Source organism: Salvia hispanica, chromosome 6 (assembly GCF_023119035.1).
Source record: "Salvia hispanica cultivar TCC Black 2014 chromosome 6, UniMelb_Shisp_WGS_1.0, whole genome shotgun sequence".
NCBI lineage: Eukaryota > Viridiplantae > Streptophyta > Magnoliopsida > Lamiales > Lamiaceae > Salvia > Salvia hispanica.
The window spans coordinates 5,360,903-5,378,823 of NC_062970.1; the positions used below are offsets into that span (position 1 = coordinate 5,360,903).

A 17,921-nucleotide genomic window follows, 5' to 3' on the forward strand; every position below is an offset into this window, starting at 1 on the left:
TGAAATGGAAATTCAAGAGAATAGATATAAAGTGCACCATAATATTTCCTTCAATCGTCCATTTTACAATGTATGCAAAAAGGGTAATAGTGTTTGTATGCTCAAAAGAGAGAACCCAATAACACCAATGTACACAACACGTGTAAACAGGCAAAGCAGCCAGTTAACCAGCCGTGTTTTTGAGCACTATGGATCGTATTAAGGTAGACGAACATATCAAAATAAGTCAAGTAAAAAAGGTGAAAATGGTGCTAAAGAGAATTCGAAACTCTTACAAGAACCAGAACACAGGCTACCTTTGATTCCTGAGAAAGGCATGTCTCAGAATGAGCTCACCATTTAAAGGATCAAAGGAAGCTTCAATTTCTGTTGAGGATAAGTCGCCATGCCCAACCTCAACTGGCTCATTCAAAAGCTTCACGCCTTGTTTCCAATGTCTTTTATCTGAAATTTTCAGATAAGCACAGCATAATTTAGTCATTTAATGAAAACTTGTGATTCCTTGACTTGACTATAATTAGCACACGTTGAAGAAACAATAAGATAGGTATAGTTTCATCGACAGTTTCCTCAAAAGAAAACCAACCTGGTCCTGTTGATAGAATAGTGTTGTTCTCCGTATCCATGACATAATCAATCCAGAGGACAAAGCCATGGCACATCCCAGATTCTCTAAATTGAACCTGTAAGAAAATCGATCAAATTGAAGCCCCTAAAACAGCTATGATGATAAATTTTGTCACTACTTCGACAAGTTGGGAAGTACCTTAGTTTTTCCAGAACAGGGGTTCATTGGTCTTGAAAAATCAAACTCCAAGACAGTGGCCATTTTGCTGAGAATCTGGGGTAAAAGTTACAAACAAATAAGGATGCTACTATCAAACTTCGGAAATGACAAACATGAGAATACCTTTGTCTCACCGCACTGCCAAATAAAATAGGGCAGAAAAGGAGTGTCTTCTGTAACCAGTAGACCTCCACATGCCCCCAATGTGGTATTTGCGACTGAATTATCAAACCCTTCAATTTCCTTCAGGCAACAACGGCTTTTCCAAAGATCCTACAGAACAAGATGATTGATGGAATCAGCTATCGATATTCTTTGGTACTGAAACCATCCAAGTAAAGCACTCCCGTTACCAACTTACAGGAAGGTACATTGCACAAGCTTTCAACAACCCTCTACAAGGCATTATGAGCGCATCTTTAGATAGAATTGGATCAAGTAAAGTTCTTTCCTTCCTACAAAGATCAGAGGTTAGTTATTAGCTCCAATTTTTTGGCATGTAGAAAGGAAATAAGAATAGATTATTATTGCATTAGCGATTCATGGCATAGTTGCTAGCATAAAGCGCAATAAATTCTACCATTCAGAAATTTAAAAGAAGAAATAGAAAAAATGAGTATATTTCTACACAATTAACACTTGATCAAATACCCAAGCTTGGTTTACAAAGCAGCTCAAAACTGAGATCAAGTTTGATTTTCTATATATCTCTAAATCGGTTACTATTATAGAAGTGTCTTACAATATTTTGACAGACCTATAAAATCATTGCATATTTGATTTCCAATGAGTGTTGGTAACTTAATACTCCCTCTGTCCCAATTAATATGAAACATTTGGTTTCTAGTACGGGTTTTTATGCTGTGTTGTTTTGTGAGTTAATGAAGGGAGAGTATAGTATAAGAGATGTAAAGTAGAAATGTTGTTGCTTCCATTATAGAAACGTTTCATTTTTAATGGGACATCCTGTAAAGGAAAACGTTTCATTTTTTATGAGACAGATGGAGTATAAATTATATTCCTAATTGCATAATAAATCACAAACTTATACAAATTTACAATTTTGACCTCGGTTATCAAATCATTGCTAATAAATACAGTACTCCCGAAAGGGATGTTGGGTGTGTTAAGTAAATAGATAAAAAAAAGTAAGAGAGTGAAAAAGTAGAGAGAATAAAGTAGAGAGAACAAAGTAAGAGAGAGTAAATTAAGAAAGAGAAAAAAGTTACTATGTGTGAAAATGAATCAACTACGAGGGAACTTCCCAAAATGGAAAAATGACTCAACTATGAGGGGACAGAGGGAATACAAATATTTTTCATTTTTGCAACTAGGGCTTCATCAATTTTTCCAGCAATTGGAAAGATGGCGCTGCTGCCAATGTGGACTATATTTTTGCATAATAGTAAATCACAAACTTATACTCCCCCCATCCCATAATAGATGTCACACTTTCCTTTGTATTTTGTCCTATAAAAGATGTCGCATTTCCTTTTTTGGAAAAAACTATCACCCACATTAATATAAATATACTATTTTATCTCACCACCTAACACACAAAACAACATCTCCTAAAATCCCGTGCCATTACCCAAGTGTGCCATCTATTATGGGACTGAGGGAGTACAATTTGGAATTTCAACTTCACTTTTTAATATTTGAAATCAATTAATCAAACACAAATGTGCAATGTGCGGGATTCCCAAACCTCTAGAATCAACAAACTCAATTATTTTAACTACAACTACTACATGTATTTATTCTCAACAAATATATACAGTTTATAAGATACCTATTACTCTATTAGCAATATATATACTCCAGAAAAATAACTGAACTCGAAAGAAGTGCAGCGAATAAGATTAGAGTTTAGTGAGATCAAATCTATCAAATAAGCCAGATGCTAACACCTACCAAAATCGCAGATTTTGCCAGGGAAGGACATTGTCATTTCCATAATAGAATGGCTCCGCAATGAATAAGTCAATCTGCAGATCAATAGTTACAGCAATGCATCAAGAAAGAGATAAAGTTTACTTAATGTGCAAGATGAAATTGCAGGCACTATAATTAGATCAAGCAATTCTTAACTCCAAAGTGTTATGCCAATTTACAGATCAATAAATTTACCTTTCGGTGAGGGGAACCTTGCAGACTCGATAGCAATTCCTTTCTTCTTAGGAACTCTATACGGTCCATGGAGTAGCTATTAGCTATAGAAGCTTTTTGCAGATACTGCATGCCCTTGTTTCCAAGACCAGGGAATAATGGCATCACTTGTGAAGTCTTGGAAAGATGGGCAACGGCAACTGCCAAGAAGATGCTATCATCTGCAACTAAGCACAAGGGATCTACTTTCTGATGGATCTGAAAATAAAGAAGGGAAAAACAAACAAGAAATGAAAATTATAGATAAAACTATAACCAAAATTTGTTTTACCCCCTTCTAACACACTCCAAACAATTACTTCAGAAAACTTATTTTACCCCTTCGTTTGAATGAAACAATATCCATAAGCTACTATTTCTCACACCTATAATTCATATAAAAGAGAAAAAAAAGTTGTGGAGTAACTAAAGGGGGTCTTAATTATTTAGGAAAATAACTGGGTATCGATAGACCAAATATTAAGGATTTTTCAGTCAATAATCCTATATGAGAACTTAATGAAAAAGATAAGAATAAGAGGAAAAAAAGAATCCAGCTAACCATAGGACAACAAACTTGTTTGCTAAACTCATTTAATCTATTATATCATACAGGTAGTTTCCAGGATATCGTGTGTGCCTACTCAAGAAAAAAGAGTGACTACAATGAAGAGGAGAAATCATAGAACACATCGGAACTGAAAGTCTGAAACTAAGAAACAAGAGAACTTTGCTGCAGAATAAACTCGACATCAAACAACATTCACAAGGTAAGCTGTATTCTCTTTTTAGAGGCCGGATTAGGGGAAAACAGTCTTAAACAATATTGCTCCATAAGGAAACAAAAAATCTTACAGCGTTCTTAATGGCATTGAGCATCAAATCTCTCCAACAACTATTTCCATACAAAGCTATTCTTTCAGGCGATAGAAAAAGCTGACCATCTGGAGTATGGAGGTCAAGATCCGCATCTTCTTTCTCATTGCATGAAGTCTTGAAATCATATGAAATGCTGGTTTCAGTATGAGCAGCATGTAACCAAACCTCTTTGTCTTTCGATACAGGTAGACCTGAGCTCGGGATGAACCAAACACATTGTTTCCAATGATCACACCAATCTCCAGAACCTAGGACCGCACAATATACAAAAAATTGGTTCATAGCAGATTTTTCATTTCCTAAAAGTCAAGCAAAATGTATGACGTGTAAAGAAAACCCCTCTACTTCCTGAACTGGTTCCCGATGTTGAGCAAAACCACATTTTAAAGCAATCAAATAAATAATATAGTATCTCGCATGATAGACAGACTAACCGTGTATAGCATTCACTTACTGACAAAGGATGTTTTCAATTCTTTCACATCAGAAGTATATGGTATCCAGTTTGGGCCCGTAGAATAGAATGTTGTTCCTTCACTATCAAGCTGAAGCAACCACCTGAAGGAGGACGAGTTTTTCATAATTGGACCTAGATAATTCTGTTGTGAAAAAGGAAAAAAACATGATAATATATCAACGACAATGACCTATGAGCTGAATCATGTACCATGAGATGATAGCATGAACTGTACCATCACCCTTAGCCTTTATGTGTAGGTCAGCTTCACGAAAACTATCTGGCCTCCTCCAAAAGTCAAAATCAAAAACTTTGAACGGCTCTGAGAGCTGGATCAGTGTACCAGATTTAGTTGGATGCTTGTCAACTCAAATCACACAGAATAACTAACAATTTATCAAAGAATAATCTTTATTACCAGTTTGATTTCGTCTTTAATTGCATTACAATGCATTGCAAACTGTTGCTTTTTTACAGCTAAAAGGTTGGGCATTACACTTGGCAGAAGATGAATGCCATCTGATGCTTCTGCCTCTCCATGAACTAAATCATGCATCTCCCGTAAATATGTACACTCAACCAGCTGAACAAATAGAGGAGCTCACAAATGAAACGACTTCATCTAAACAGTTACATGGATCACGCTGTTAAATAAGAGACACAGCATATGAAATAAATAGCTGACATTGATTAGAAGACAACTATCTTAGAAGAGTGAAACAAAGTCTAAATTAGAAAAATCAGTCAGTTAGGAAACATGTATATTGTTGGGCCAGAGTAGTGTAATCAACTACCTGGCCATAAGTAGTGGCCCGGTAAGGTACGGTTTGTGGATTTTCTACCAATAACTTGTCGTGCGCATGTTGTAAAGTTGGAATTAGCCCTTCACCCAATAATTCCGAGTCTAGGATCTCACTGACCTGCATTCAATGTTTAATATAATCACAGCAACAGGTTAGTGCTAAAAGTACACTCAGAAAATGCTTTTAAGAGTTCTTGCTACAAAGGCCTTTTTACCAACTGATGAGGGTGTAAACTCAAGCATTGTCAAAAAGCATTTTGAGCAAGCAGTATCAAGAAGACACTTAGACATTATTTCACATATGCAGTTCAGATACGAGGAATAAATGCAAGCAGGTCATCCCACATAATAAACTGCAAATGTAAGTACATATGTTGAACACTTCATTAATTTCATTCATTTCGTTAGAGAGGATGAATGCGCCGGTTATTACAATATCTACAAAGCTAAAGAAATGCAGCCAAGCCATTGTAAGTTAATATAATTGAAAAAATTCACATAAGAGATGATAAATGCTTCTTGTGCTTTTGTTTCTGAAGCAATTGCACCACAAACTAGATATGCCATCCTTCCTGCAATCATCATTTTCATCTCTCAAGTGATTGAATATCCTTCGAGAAAGAAATAACAATGTAACCAATCCATTTTTTTTTATCCAATGGTGTTAGCAAAGTTAATAAACTAAGCTCCATCATGTCCAAAAGGATGAAGCTTGCCAAGGTGGCAAGACCATTCAGCATCAGAAAGTAAAGTGAGTAAACAAACGACAGCTAATCCATATGGAGAAATAATGGATAAGTTTGTTAGCTAGTGTTTACATGTGTCTCTTTCTTAATGCTCTAGTAAAATTATTGGTGGGTTAACTGGCTGATTTCCTCCATTTAGGGTAATGTAGCTACTATAAATAGGGATCTTCTTGTTCACACTTCACAGTGTAATGCAAATGCAATGCAGCAACATTTTATTTCTTTTATGTTTCAATCCATCGTTTTAGCTCATTTTCTATCAAAAGTAAATAGCAGTATAATAACAAGATGAGCACACTCCAAATTTGGCAAAAGGTACTCACGAGAATATCAGCACGCGATGGGATATCCAAGCCAACTTCCAACTCATCGGACCTCTTATTTATGAGACGAATTTTCCCCTCCATGGCATTGGCTCGTAAAACCTTTCTCATTAACTTCACCATGGGAAGGTATGACTCGCAAGCTGTCACCATCCCTTTAGAAGTAGAGATCCCATTTGAATCAGAAAGCCCCATAGCTCGAGCTGCCATCATCGACAGCAAACCCGTCCCTGCCCTGATCAAACCACACAGTTACCTAACTCTCAATTACTCAATAATCAGCACAATCATAAAAATTACATGAATATGAAGATTGTTAGCATGGATACAGACTAAAAAAGAGGAAGATTCTGTTAAATTAGGTCAAATTAGGTGAGGCATTTGAAGCTAGAGATAGAGTATTAATGGAATTAGCGCAAGAAAGGTGAAGTTTCTGAGTTGTTGAGAGTAGAAGTAATACCCGATGTCGAGGACGTGGGAGGGTGTAGTGACGGTGTTATCGATGGCGAGACGGTAGGCGGCGTTGCGGCGGGAATCGTTGAGCATGTCGAGGTAAGACGTGGTTGCGAGAAGTGATTTGGGGGTTGTTTGGAGTTGATCATCTTCGTCTTGGATAACGAGCCACTCTGATTTGCCGGTGAGTGGGTCGGTTTGGAGCTGAAACATACGGCCGCAGGCGGCGGAGGTCATTCTTCTTCTGCTGCGGGGAAATGTAAAGAGTAGAGGTTTTAGGATGACTGATAGCATCACTTCATTTTCAAAATTCTTTTAATCCGTTAATCAACCTTTTTAAAAGAGTTTCCTGAGTCATACCTACAAAGTCGTAGGAAAAAATAAGAGTTTGATTGACGCCTAAAAGAATCGGCAATGGGACGAATGATGCGGTGACACGCCCGATACTTAGTCGGGCGGTGGCCTTAAGGTCGGGACGATCATCGCAGGCGTTCGGACGATGGTTTTCGGATTTTATTTTACTACCTCTCCACAATAAGATTAAGAGTCACATTTTGTCATTTCGGTATGTCCCACAATAAGAGTCGTATTTCACTTTTACCAAAAATGTAAGTAAGTCTCACATTCCACTAACACATTTCACTCACATTCTATTATAAAACCAATATAAGGGCATCCGCAATGGGGCGTACGATGCATCGTCCGCCACTGCAGCATTGCGGACGATGGGTTACCCATCGTCCGCGCCCGATACATCGTCCGCGGACGATGCGCGGAGGATACCCATCGTCCGCCACTGTGGAGCGACGCGGACGATGGGTCACGGACGATGCGACGCGTTTCCCTTTTTTTTAAAAATTTTTATTAAATTTTCAAAATAGAAGTAAAATACTTAGGTGTCGCTTAGGGCGGGCTATAGTCCGCCCCACTGCAGGTGGAATAGGAGGAGGATAAAATGCTGACGTGGCGGTGCATAGGGCGTCGCTTAGGGCGTTCCATTGTGAATGCTCTAAAAAAGAGTAGTGATTTAGAGACATAATGTCTCTATGACATAATACCCTTATGTATATTTTGATATAATACATTTTATACTATGACTAATTTACTCTAATGCTATTTTAACATCAAATCAATTATCCTTGTCCAAATTCCTACTCTTCTACGCATGATTATGACTCATCAAATTAGGAAATTTAATTAAGTATCCTCAAAATGTCTCAACTTATTTCATGATATGGTAAATGCTTTAGAAAAATATACTACTAAACATTAACTATACAGATTTAAAATATTAAATGAATGAGTGAAAAATATGTAATTAACTAATTTTTTGTTTTTGAGGTTCAATCGTACGTTCTAAAAAAATTAAAGTTTGAAAAATAGAAAACTAAAATAAAAATTGAAATTCTTATAATGAAAATCATAAACTCAATTAGTACTATGATACTATATACTGTATCAAATTTAAATTTGTAACATGATATACTGGATTGAGTTAAGAATTCTAATATTTATTAATATAAAGATAAAATATTAAATATATTGTCCTAAAATACTGAATAGATTAGGGGTGGGTATTCGATCGGTTCGGTTAACAACCGAACCGACATGTCGGTTAACCGACCCCAAAATTCCATCAAAAAACTAACCTGAACCGAACCGATCTTAATTAACCGACTCGGTTAGAACCGGTTGGTTATTGGTTATAACCGAACTAACCGAATCGGTTAAAATTTAAAATACTTTTTTTCAATAATAAGTGAAGATTATTCTATTTTTTACATACTAATTCTTAAGCACTTTATTAACTTTAAAAGATCTTATTTTTAAAATAATGTTTAGACACTTGACTTTGAGATATTTGATAGTGACACAAATTAAAATTTAACTTTTTTTTACATTGCAATATGACTTATGAGACTTTAACAAAATTTGGAAGTAAATTACAACTTCTTCTATTGTGACAAAATTTTGAAGTAAATTTCAATTTCTTCTATTGGGACAAAATTTGAAAGTAAATTACAATTTCTTCTATTGTTAATTAAAAATATAATAAAAATTAAAATTATTTATGGTTTTAACTTTTAACTTGTTATCTATTTATTTATTATTATTATTATTATTATTATTATTATTATTATTATTAATGAAAAGTGATATTAAGTCCAAATTACAAAATTAATCATAATAAAAATAATTTAATTTACAAAAATAATATCTTCTTTATTGAACTAATCAAAAAAATTAATCTTAATATTAGAGTTAAATTGTGTTTCATATTCAAAGTTTGTTCATTTTCATAGTATTTATAAATAACACACTGCACTACACTATATAATTTTATTTATTGTCTTCAATTAAATTTTATGAGTAAAAAATCCCAAATAATATTTCAAAATAGATTCTACTAAGATGCAGAACGACGTCGTGTATTGGCACAGTAGCGCCAACTCCCTTTAAATAGCAGACAGTACACCGCTTCTACTCTTCTTCTTCCGAAAGATTCTTCACAGAGAGAAAGTGAGAAGATACTTCACTTGGAAATTCACACAAACTTGGAATTAGGGTTCGATCTATCACTTTGCAATTCACACAATTTTGTGAGTGCCATTTTCAACTTGTTAGCATTTCAATTTGGATATTTATTGCGCCAACTTTATTAATCATCGTCTTGGTTAATTGTTGTTGTTCATGCGTGTTTTCGAGCTTTTAAATTTTTCCATTCCGTCTGCTCTTGTTTTGATTTGGTTTTGGTGTGCTTTGTTGATGATTTTGCTTGGTTAAGTGGGCTTCTGTTTGATTAAGAATCATTTTATTTAAAATCTGTGTATTTCTGATCTAGGCAGTGAAAGGAGTTTATGAAAAGGTGAAGTTCGTCGAAGCTTTGCAGGTAGCTTCATTCTTGATTGTCATTATAAATTTTATTTATCATGAACTGTTGGTAATTTATGTGTGGAAAAATTATGAATATTTGTTGCTTGTTGGTTCTATTAAAAAGTTATGTCATAGTACCTTGTTTTCAACTTTTCCTTGGATGATGAAGTAAGCATAATTGTTTTTTGAATTAAGTAGAGAACAATTTTATATATACATTCCTCTTATGTTTGATTTCGATTTTTCCTTTTTTTATAACTTATTTGGATGTCGTACAACCGTTACATAGATACACTTTTGTCGTGTTCCGTGGATACAGATTAGTCGTTTTTTTCCGGTGGGGATACATAGATAAACATTTGTTGTGTTGCGTAGATACAAATGGAGTACTTGGTTTTTGGTGGGGTTACATATACATACATTTGTCGTGTTGCCTGGATACAAATTAGTCGGGTTTTGGGGTTACATAGATATATATTTTTGTTCTGTGAGTACAAATTAGTAAGTTATTTGGCGGGGATACATAGATACACATTTGTCGCGTTGCATGGATACAAATTAGTCGGTTTTTTTGGTGAGGTAACATAGATACACATTTGTTCTGTATTTCCGTTGCGCGGATAAAACTTATGGCTGTTTTTTGGTGGGGTTAAATCGATACAAATTTATCATGAATTCATGATGCATTAACACACTTGTTGTGTTGCATGTATAAGGATTAGTCGTTCATCTTTTGGACGTGGACATCGGTCGTGTGCATAGATATAGATGAATTATTCTTTTGTTTTTGGCTGGGGGAGGGGTGCATAAATGCACATTTGACGTGTTTTACAAATACTGATAGATGTTGTTTTGTGAAGACTTAAATACTCAATGCAACACGAAAGATGGGGTCCTCCCAAACAAAAGAAGGAATGAAAAATCTCTATCTTTGCAACGCGACAAATATGTTTAAGTCATGGTGAATTGTATTTATGAATCTGTTTGACACACTGTTCATCTTCTTATAATCATGCTAACTAAACTGGCACTTCTATTAGTTCTGTCCCATCATCAATTGTGAAATTTAATGCGATATAACCCCAGTTACTGTAATTCAGAATAAATTTGAATAGCTTCTGTTGCTGGAATTGTCAATTGATCATTTATTGCTTAATCTGACCTAGATTTTATGATGATTGCTGATGATTTTTATCCATAATATTTTCTCTATTGATCAAGATAGATTGTAATTTGCTTCATGGATTAAATCGAATACCTTTTTTTTTACAATAAACTTCCTTTTATATGTCATAAGCTCCTATTACTGATATTACAATGAACATCTACAGCAGGAAACTTTTAGATATCGGAGCTGACGGAACTTTTAGGTCTAAATTGAAGTGGCATTGACAGTAGTGGTGATTGTGCAGTGGTGGAGTCTCAGATCTTTTGTTAAACAAAAGGGTAGAAATTGAAGGAAATTTGTATCTGATTTCTCGCTGAAGCATCAATTGCGTCTCTGGCTGTATTAAGGAAATAGAAGGAATCTGTATCTGATTTTACAAATTATTTGGGTTCCATAATGGAGTGGTCTGAAGACACTATTAAGAAGCAGGACAAAGAAGAACTTCGAGGGTCCGGCTGGGATAATCCCGTGGCCTGTCATATTGAGGAACTTTTGACAAAAAGTTTAAGTTCAACATTGTGCAGTGCAACAAAGAAGATTGTTGAAAGTGGGTACACTAGAGGAGTTGCTGAGACGGCCATTTTATATACCAGCCTGTTCAATGGTAGTAAAGACACTGCATTCAATGTTGTCGACGGTGCTTTCACCATACTAAAGAGGGAAAAGGTGATGAGTTTTGCATTGAAGTTTACTGTATTTGAGAGGTTGCAGAGCCTAGTAGACTACACATTACTTGAGATGATTTGTGTGCTTCGGGTGGTTAGGCCTTCCTTGAGCGTATCAGAAGCAATGTGGCGCCTATTAATTAGTAATTTGAGCCTCGTGCATGCATGTGTAGCGGATGGAGGCACTGTGCGTGGTTCTTGTAGGTCATGCAAGTTGCACAGAGGCTTGGGAAGGACCGGGCAGAGTTGAAAATGTTTAGGAAAGAGAAAGAAGAGGAGAAATTGAAGAAGGAAAAACAAGCTTTGGTGGATAGTACCATAAAGCAGCTGTCGGAAATGGAGTACTCCATGACCAATGCTACGGGTCAGATTCAGGTGGATAATTGCACCATCGCTCGCCTTAAGGAGGAGAATGCTCTGTTGATGAATGACATGGAGGTTGCTAAGATGCAGGCGATGAGGGTGGCCGATAACCTGCATTCCGCTATGGAAAGAGAGCAGGAAACCCTCAGGAAAATGCAGTCATTGGATGCAGAAAAGCCCATTATCCAAGACCAACTCACGGATGTCAAACACCAGATAACTGCACTCAACAATCGACTAGAAAAAGCTAGAGGCCTCAAGGATCAGTTCAAGGTATGGCATAAATTGTTTTTTTTTTCTTTCTGTATCAATTTGTTTAGCAGTGTATAAACATCTTGCCTCTTATGTAGAGTGAGTTCAGTTTCCAAACTATGCACACACACGGCACACACACACACATGCACACACACTCACAATACTTATGTCTTTGTGTTTGTGTTGACATTAATAAATCATAATCCGGGATTAATGTACAAAAGTTTTTACCTTTCTACCATTTCAGGCTTTGTGGAAGCTGGAGTAGAAGGAGGAAACAAAAGCTCAAAATAAAATTGATTCCTTGTGGAGGAAACTAGAGGAAGAAGAGGTTGCGATGAAAATAGAAGCAGAAAACATAAAGCAAGCAGCCGAAAAGGAGATGTAGAAATGCACAGAAGACATCAAGAAGCTTAAGAAAATGGTCATGGAGCTGAGTCTTGAGTCTGAAAAGTCGATGATAGAAACAGTCAACATGGGCTTCCCGGGATCACGGCTTCCTAACGCGATGGAAAGGTTTGCCGTCTTTCAGGACAACTTCAATGAGGCTCCAGATGTGAAACCAGAGAGGGAGTGCGTCATTTGCTTGTCAAACGAGATCGCTGTGGTTTTCATCCCGTGTGCACATCAGGTTCTTTTCGCTTAGTGCAATGTGATCCATGAGAAGCAAGGGATGACAGACTGCCCTTCTTGCAGGACGGCCAAAAATAGATTCTACTAAAATGCAGTACGACTTCGTGGCACAACAACTCCCACTCCCTTTAAACTGCAGACACCCTTCTTCTCTACTTCAAAGAGATTCTTCAGAGAGACAGCTCAGAAAATATCAAAAGGGGTTGCGTTTAATCCATTACTTTGCAATTCACATCATTTTGTGAGTGTCATTTTCAACTTATTAGCATTTCAATTTTAATGTTCATTGCACCAACTTTATTAATTAGCACCTCAATTGGTTGCAGTGTTTAGTACAAAGTACACACTGCAGTTTAGAATTCAAGAATAAAAAAAAAGGTTCAGAATTATATTCATGAATGAAATTAGGGGAGATGGTTTTCCAAGTATTATGCACACGCAAGCACTAATACACACACACAAGCACTAATATGCACACGCAAGCACGTGCACACTCCGGCACAAATATGCACACACAAGCACATGCATACACATGCACAAATACGCAGACACTGGCATTTCTTAATTTTTTTGTATGCCAAATCTGTATAAAAATCTCTCCTTTAAAAGAATTAATAGTGAAATGGGATAAAAGGTGCTTGAATTGGCATCATTAAATATTTATAATAATTTTGTCGTTGGTGATCATTTATATAATCAAATTACAGAAGAAAAACAATTTTAGAAATATTTAGGGTTTGTCTGGAAATGAAATCTATAGAATGATTTCCGCACATAATTGAATCATGGTAGTCGGTAGCGTTCCTTTCTTTTTCTAAATTGGGCGTTTGTAAGTACATATTAGTTACTATCTTCGTATACGAAAATTAGTCTTGTTTTTTCATTTGATCCATCCATTAAAATTAGACTTTATTAATTCATGGTAAATATATCTTTCTAATGAGGTGAGTTTCATTTTCACTATTAATATTTCAATTAATAGTGAGATGGTTTCCCAAGTATTATGCATGCGCAAGCACTAATACGCACACACAAGGACTAATATGCACACGCAAGCACATGCACACACAAACACAAATATGCATACACAAGCACATGCATACGCAGGCATAAATACGCACACACAAGCACAAATACGCAGACGCTGGCACTTCTTGATTTTTTTTATGTCAAATCTGTATAAAAATCTCTGCTTTAAAAGAATTAATAGTGAATGTGATAAGAAGTGCTTGAATTGGCATCATTAAATATTTATAATAATTTTGTCGTTGGTGATCATTTATATAATCAAATTACAAAAGAAAAGCAATTTTAGAAATATTTAGGGTTTGTCTGGAAATGAAATCTATAGAATGATTTCCGCACATAATTGAATCATGGTAGTCGGTAGCGTTCCTTTCTTTTTCTAAATTGGGCGTTTGTAAGTACATATTAGTTACTATCTTCGTATACGAAAATTAGTCTTGTTTTTTCATTTGATCCGTCTATTAAAATTAGACTTTATTAATTCATGGTAAATATATCTTTCTAATGAGGCGAGTTTCAGTTTCACTATAAATAATTCAATTATATATGGATGCATAATATAGCAAGTATGAGTATGCGTCTAATTTTCAGTCGTCTTTGTATAGACCTTGTTGATTTTCTAATAATTTTCCTATCTAGGGATTTGTGTGCTTGATTTTCAGTCATCTTTGTATAGAAGATGTTAGGTTTTCTAATAATTCTCCCATCTAGGCATTTAATTTTTACGCTAAATTGGTTATGTTTGTGTGTAATTTTGACCACGTGAGATGGAATGAAATTGTTTGTCTAATAGGTAGTACGTTGTTATATTTTCATACTCGTATTTTTAATGTATTTGTATTATTCTAAGTTGTGTAATTTTACATTTAATATATACTCCCTCCGTCCCGCTTAAGATGACACGTTTTCCTTTTTAGTTTGTCCCAACTAAAATGACACATTTCCTTTTTTGGTAACTTTCTCTCTCCAATTAATACACTCAACCACTTTTTCTCACTCCTATTAAAATATTCATCTTTCTTTATCTCTCTACTTTAATACTTACATTCACCTTCTCTCTCTCCAATTAAACACTTTAACCAATAACTCCTAAAATCCTGTGCCGACTAAGCAATGTGTCATTTTAGCCGGGACGGAGGGAGTAATAAATGTTCTATATAATTATATTAATTAATAAATCTTACTATTATATTATTTATTTTAATTTAAGCTATTGGCAAAGTGTTGTGAGGTTAGTGTGTAATTTAGAATAAATATATAAGAATCATAAAAAATAATAAAAAGTAAGTGAGTGGAGAATAATGTTACTGTTTGATATGCCATTTACATCCACGTGAGTTCGAATTATTATAAATGGATGTAGCGAAATCATTTTTTGGCAGAAAGATGACGAGGGAGGGGGGAAGGCCCCTCCTAGGGGCGAAAACATCCCCGAACCGGGGGGAAGGGAAGGTTGGAAAAAGGATTAACGAACCCGGGGGGGAGATATCCCCGCGCCCGTATTACGCCCCCCATTTTTGCTATCCCAATACTGGGGGGAAGAGTTCTTCGAAAGGGTTCGGCCCTTGGCCCCCAGCCACACGACGCCCGAAATGCCGGGGATCCCGCCCTTTCTCGGACAAACCGGGGTGCGTTCAAAAATACCCCACGCGGGGAATCCCCTTGGGGGAAAGTTTAACTTCGAGCGTCCGGCAGCCTTCACCCCAATTTCGGGAAAAAAGCCAACCACCGCAAATAGCGGTTTGTCGGCTTTACGAACAAGTGCAGGTTCCCCGGGTGCTGGGGGGTCGATGCATGCACGGCTGGAAGAATTGCCCCCTGGGGGTTTAAGGAGTAACACGGCGGCCAAAACACCCCCCCACCGTTATACCCCGGCCGCCCCTAAAGGGGATGGATTTGGGATGGATTTCGGGGCCCCGCCGAAAAATGACATCAACGTGCTCAACAACCCACCCTTCCCGGGTTTTAAGGTAAAGCGGGCCCTCAACTTTGGGGCTAACAATCCCCGATAAAAGGGGATATCTTGCCGCACATCTTCCGGGGGAACCCGTGAAGGCTCAAGGCCCGGGAAAAGGGCTTTTTTTGGGGCGGCAAAAGGCTCGCCCAAGGTGGGAAGAGCGTTCCGGGGCTCCAAACCGTGGGAAAATTTTCAAAACCGGCTTTGGGGGTTTTGGAGAATATTCGACATCAGATCGTGCATAATCTTCCAACATGATTGTCCCGAAGGCCCGGGGGGGAAATTGGGTTTGACCCGAAACATGATTCTACAAGTGGTTGGAGATGCCAAAATTTTTGAAAACAAAGTTTCCAACCAAACACTTAAAAAAAAACTTTTTTTCACTTGATCTAAAATCAAATTTATAAAACAAAAGTATTAGTAAATAGTACGGATTATAAAATCTAATGGAAATTAGTCAACTAAAATCAATTTACTATTAATTCGTATTCTGTCCGTCTCTCATTAATTGACAATATTTGACTTGACATGGGTTTTAAGAAAATATAGTGGAAAGTGGGTGGAAAAGGTTGAGAATGTGAGTCCTACTTTTATATTAATTTATAAAAAAAATTTTTGGGGAAGTTAAAAAGATCCACAAATAGTTTGGATCAAGACGGTTTTTAGTCAAAACGGGCCGCTTAGCCCACTATTGCGCCCGGTGGCGGTTGCGGATCCCGACGGATGACCTAAAACCCCCATGGGAAAATGGCGCAAATGGGCCCTATTGTGGGATCCCACTAGCGTTTTTTTGTTTTTTTTTTTTCAAAACTCATTAGGGGGTTTTTCGGTTTTTTCCCTTATTCGTGAAATTAGTAATGTTTTTTTTTAATTATGTAAGTTTTTTTTAAAATTTATATAAAATAGTTGAATTTTCCCAATGGGACGGGGGGAGTATTTCACTATTTACATCGATTTATTTTCTTGGTTTTTTGAGATGTCCAACCAAATACGTAAGGTCTAACTATAATTTTGTATGCAAGGAAGATAATTACAATGGAATTATCTAGAATAAGGAATTAAAATAGAAAATTGAATAATGAGAAAAGTATAGAAAAACATCAAGAAACCGGAAAGAAAGATTAAGAGGAATTGTGAAAAAAAAAACTAACTATTAATCCAATAACTCAACTTCATTATCCTGGATTTCAACTCTTAGGTCCAAATTATTATTAATAATTTTGGGATTATTTTTGGTATTTGCATCACTGAAAGCAATTGTGGCATGTTATTTTTCTAAGATGGAGTGAGTAGTTATTTTTAAGTAGGTTATTTTCAGTTAACTAATTAACTGCTCAGTTATAAACGTTCAATAAATAGGTTAACCGATTACTAATCTGTATTAGTCACACTTCCTAATTTTGGAGAATTTCTTTATCAATTAACTAACAAAACGGTTCGTTGATTAGCAGAATCGGCCAGTTAATGAACTCTAATTAAATTAACCCATTCGTCGTCATAATTGTAACAAAATAGAAGAAAGTGAACAAGATTTGCTGAAAATTTAGATCTATTAATCCAAAACAATTTCAACATCATACAATTCTGTAATAACTAAACAAATTATATAATTTAAACTAAAAATCAAACACAATAAAATCAAACAAAAATCCCACCACTGAATACAAGTTCACCACATACTTCTTCGTGGCACAATTTTAAACAAATGAAAAACATGAAATTCTACATTTAATTCTAACAACATGATACTTGTGACATGTGACGTGTGACGTACGTCGTGCATTTTTGCCCATAGAATGTGGAATGTACGTTGTGTGACTGGAAACATGCATTGTGGACTTAGATTTTGACGATTAATCTTTGGGTTGTTCTTTGATCTATTTGTTCGAACTCAACTTAATTATGTTGGACCACAATAGCACACCGATTAGAAATGACATAATTTATGCATGGGGCTCATGCATGCATATATGGTTGTCTAGGTGAGTCTCTCTGAATGACCAACAACGCCAACAATAGTCCAAGTCCGTTACCTAGAAGAAGTGCAATAATAATAATAATAATAATAATAATAATAATAATAATAATAGTAATAGTAATAGTAATAGTAATAGTAATAATAAGTAGTAATAGTAATAATAATAATAATAATAATAATAATAATAATAATAATAATAATAATAATAATAATAATAATAATAATAATAATTCATTTTTATTAGGATTTGATGTGCATAAACTAAATAGAAAGCAATATTAGTATCATCAAATACAGGAAATGAAATATCATTCAACTCTAATAATATTAAAATGATTTATAATTTTGAAAAATTCAAGAAATAAGAAATTATTTTTCTAAGTTAAATCATTCTATTATGATTAATT

At 35.6% G+C, this 17,921-nt stretch overlaps 2 protein-coding genes across 6 annotated transcripts; one reads left to right on the plus strand and one right to left on the minus strand.

Moving 5' to 3' along the window:
- Positions 1 to 21: 21 nt before the first annotated feature.
- Positions 22 to 6,902, minus strand: LOC125194439 (protein arginine N-methyltransferase 1.6). 3 transcript variants are annotated; one of them, XM_048092652.1, is made up of 14 exons: positions 6,603 to 6,902; positions 6,143 to 6,377; positions 5,066 to 5,191; positions 4,690 to 4,854; positions 4,482 to 4,600; positions 4,269 to 4,372; positions 3,791 to 4,062; positions 2,918 to 3,154; positions 2,702 to 2,775; positions 1,149 to 1,242; positions 911 to 1,060; positions 767 to 841; positions 587 to 683; positions 22 to 444 (listed from the first exon to the last, which is right to left on the minus strand). In XM_048092652.1, exons 1-14 carry the CDS (start codon positions 6,887 to 6,889, stop codon positions 293 to 295), a joined length of 2,187 nt encoding a protein of 728 aa, XP_047948609.1. In that variant the 5' UTR covers positions 6,890 to 6,902; the 3' UTR covers positions 22 to 292. The 3 variants fall into 3 exon arrangements, with proteins under 3 accessions (XP_047948609.1, XP_047948610.1, XP_047948611.1); XM_048092653.1 differs by having other exon boundaries at positions 6,143 to 6,372; positions 6,603 to 6,880; XM_048092654.1 differs by lacking the exon at positions 22 to 444 and having other exon boundaries at positions 922 to 1,060; positions 6,603 to 6,900.
- A 2,198-nt stretch (positions 6,903 to 9,100) lies between these two features.
- Positions 9,101 to 12,618, plus strand: LOC125194443 (putative E3 ubiquitin-protein ligase RF298). 3 transcript variants are annotated; one of them, XM_048092663.1, is made up of 4 exons: positions 9,101 to 9,195; positions 9,438 to 9,485; positions 10,801 to 11,938; positions 12,168 to 12,618. In XM_048092663.1, the coding sequence occupies exons 3-4, from the start codon at positions 11,510 to 11,512 to the stop codon at positions 12,186 to 12,188; spliced, it is 450 nt and encodes a 149-aa protein (XP_047948620.1). In that variant the 5' UTR covers positions 9,101 to 9,195; positions 9,438 to 9,485; positions 10,801 to 11,509; the 3' UTR covers positions 12,189 to 12,618. The 3 variants fall into 3 exon arrangements, with proteins under 3 accessions (XP_047948620.1, XP_047948619.1, XP_047948618.1); XM_048092662.1 differs by lacking the exons at positions 9,438 to 9,485; positions 12,168 to 12,618 and having other exon boundaries at positions 9,103 to 9,195; positions 10,804 to 11,561; XM_048092661.1 differs by lacking the exons at positions 9,438 to 9,485; positions 12,168 to 12,618 and having other exon boundaries at positions 9,111 to 9,195; positions 10,801 to 11,561.
- Positions 12,619 to 17,921: the final 5,303 nt, after the last annotated feature.

Coding starts and splice junctions, on each gene's coding strand:
- LOC125194443 (XM_048092662.1), top strand. CDS start 11,034: ATGGAGTGGTCTGAAGACACTATTAAGAAGCAGGACAAAGAAGAACTT.
- LOC125194439 (XM_048092652.1), bottom strand. CDS start 6,889: ATGCTATCAGTCATCCTAAAACCTCTACTCTTTACATTTCCCCGCAGC. Junction 4,373..4,481: donor GTTCATGCTATCATCTCATG/GTACATGATTCA, acceptor GTCCTCCTTCAG/GTGGTTGCTTCAGCTTGATA. Junction 445..586: donor TATTCTATCAACAGGACCAG/GTTGGTTTTCTT, acceptor TGAAAATTTCAG/ATAAAAGACATTGGAAACAA.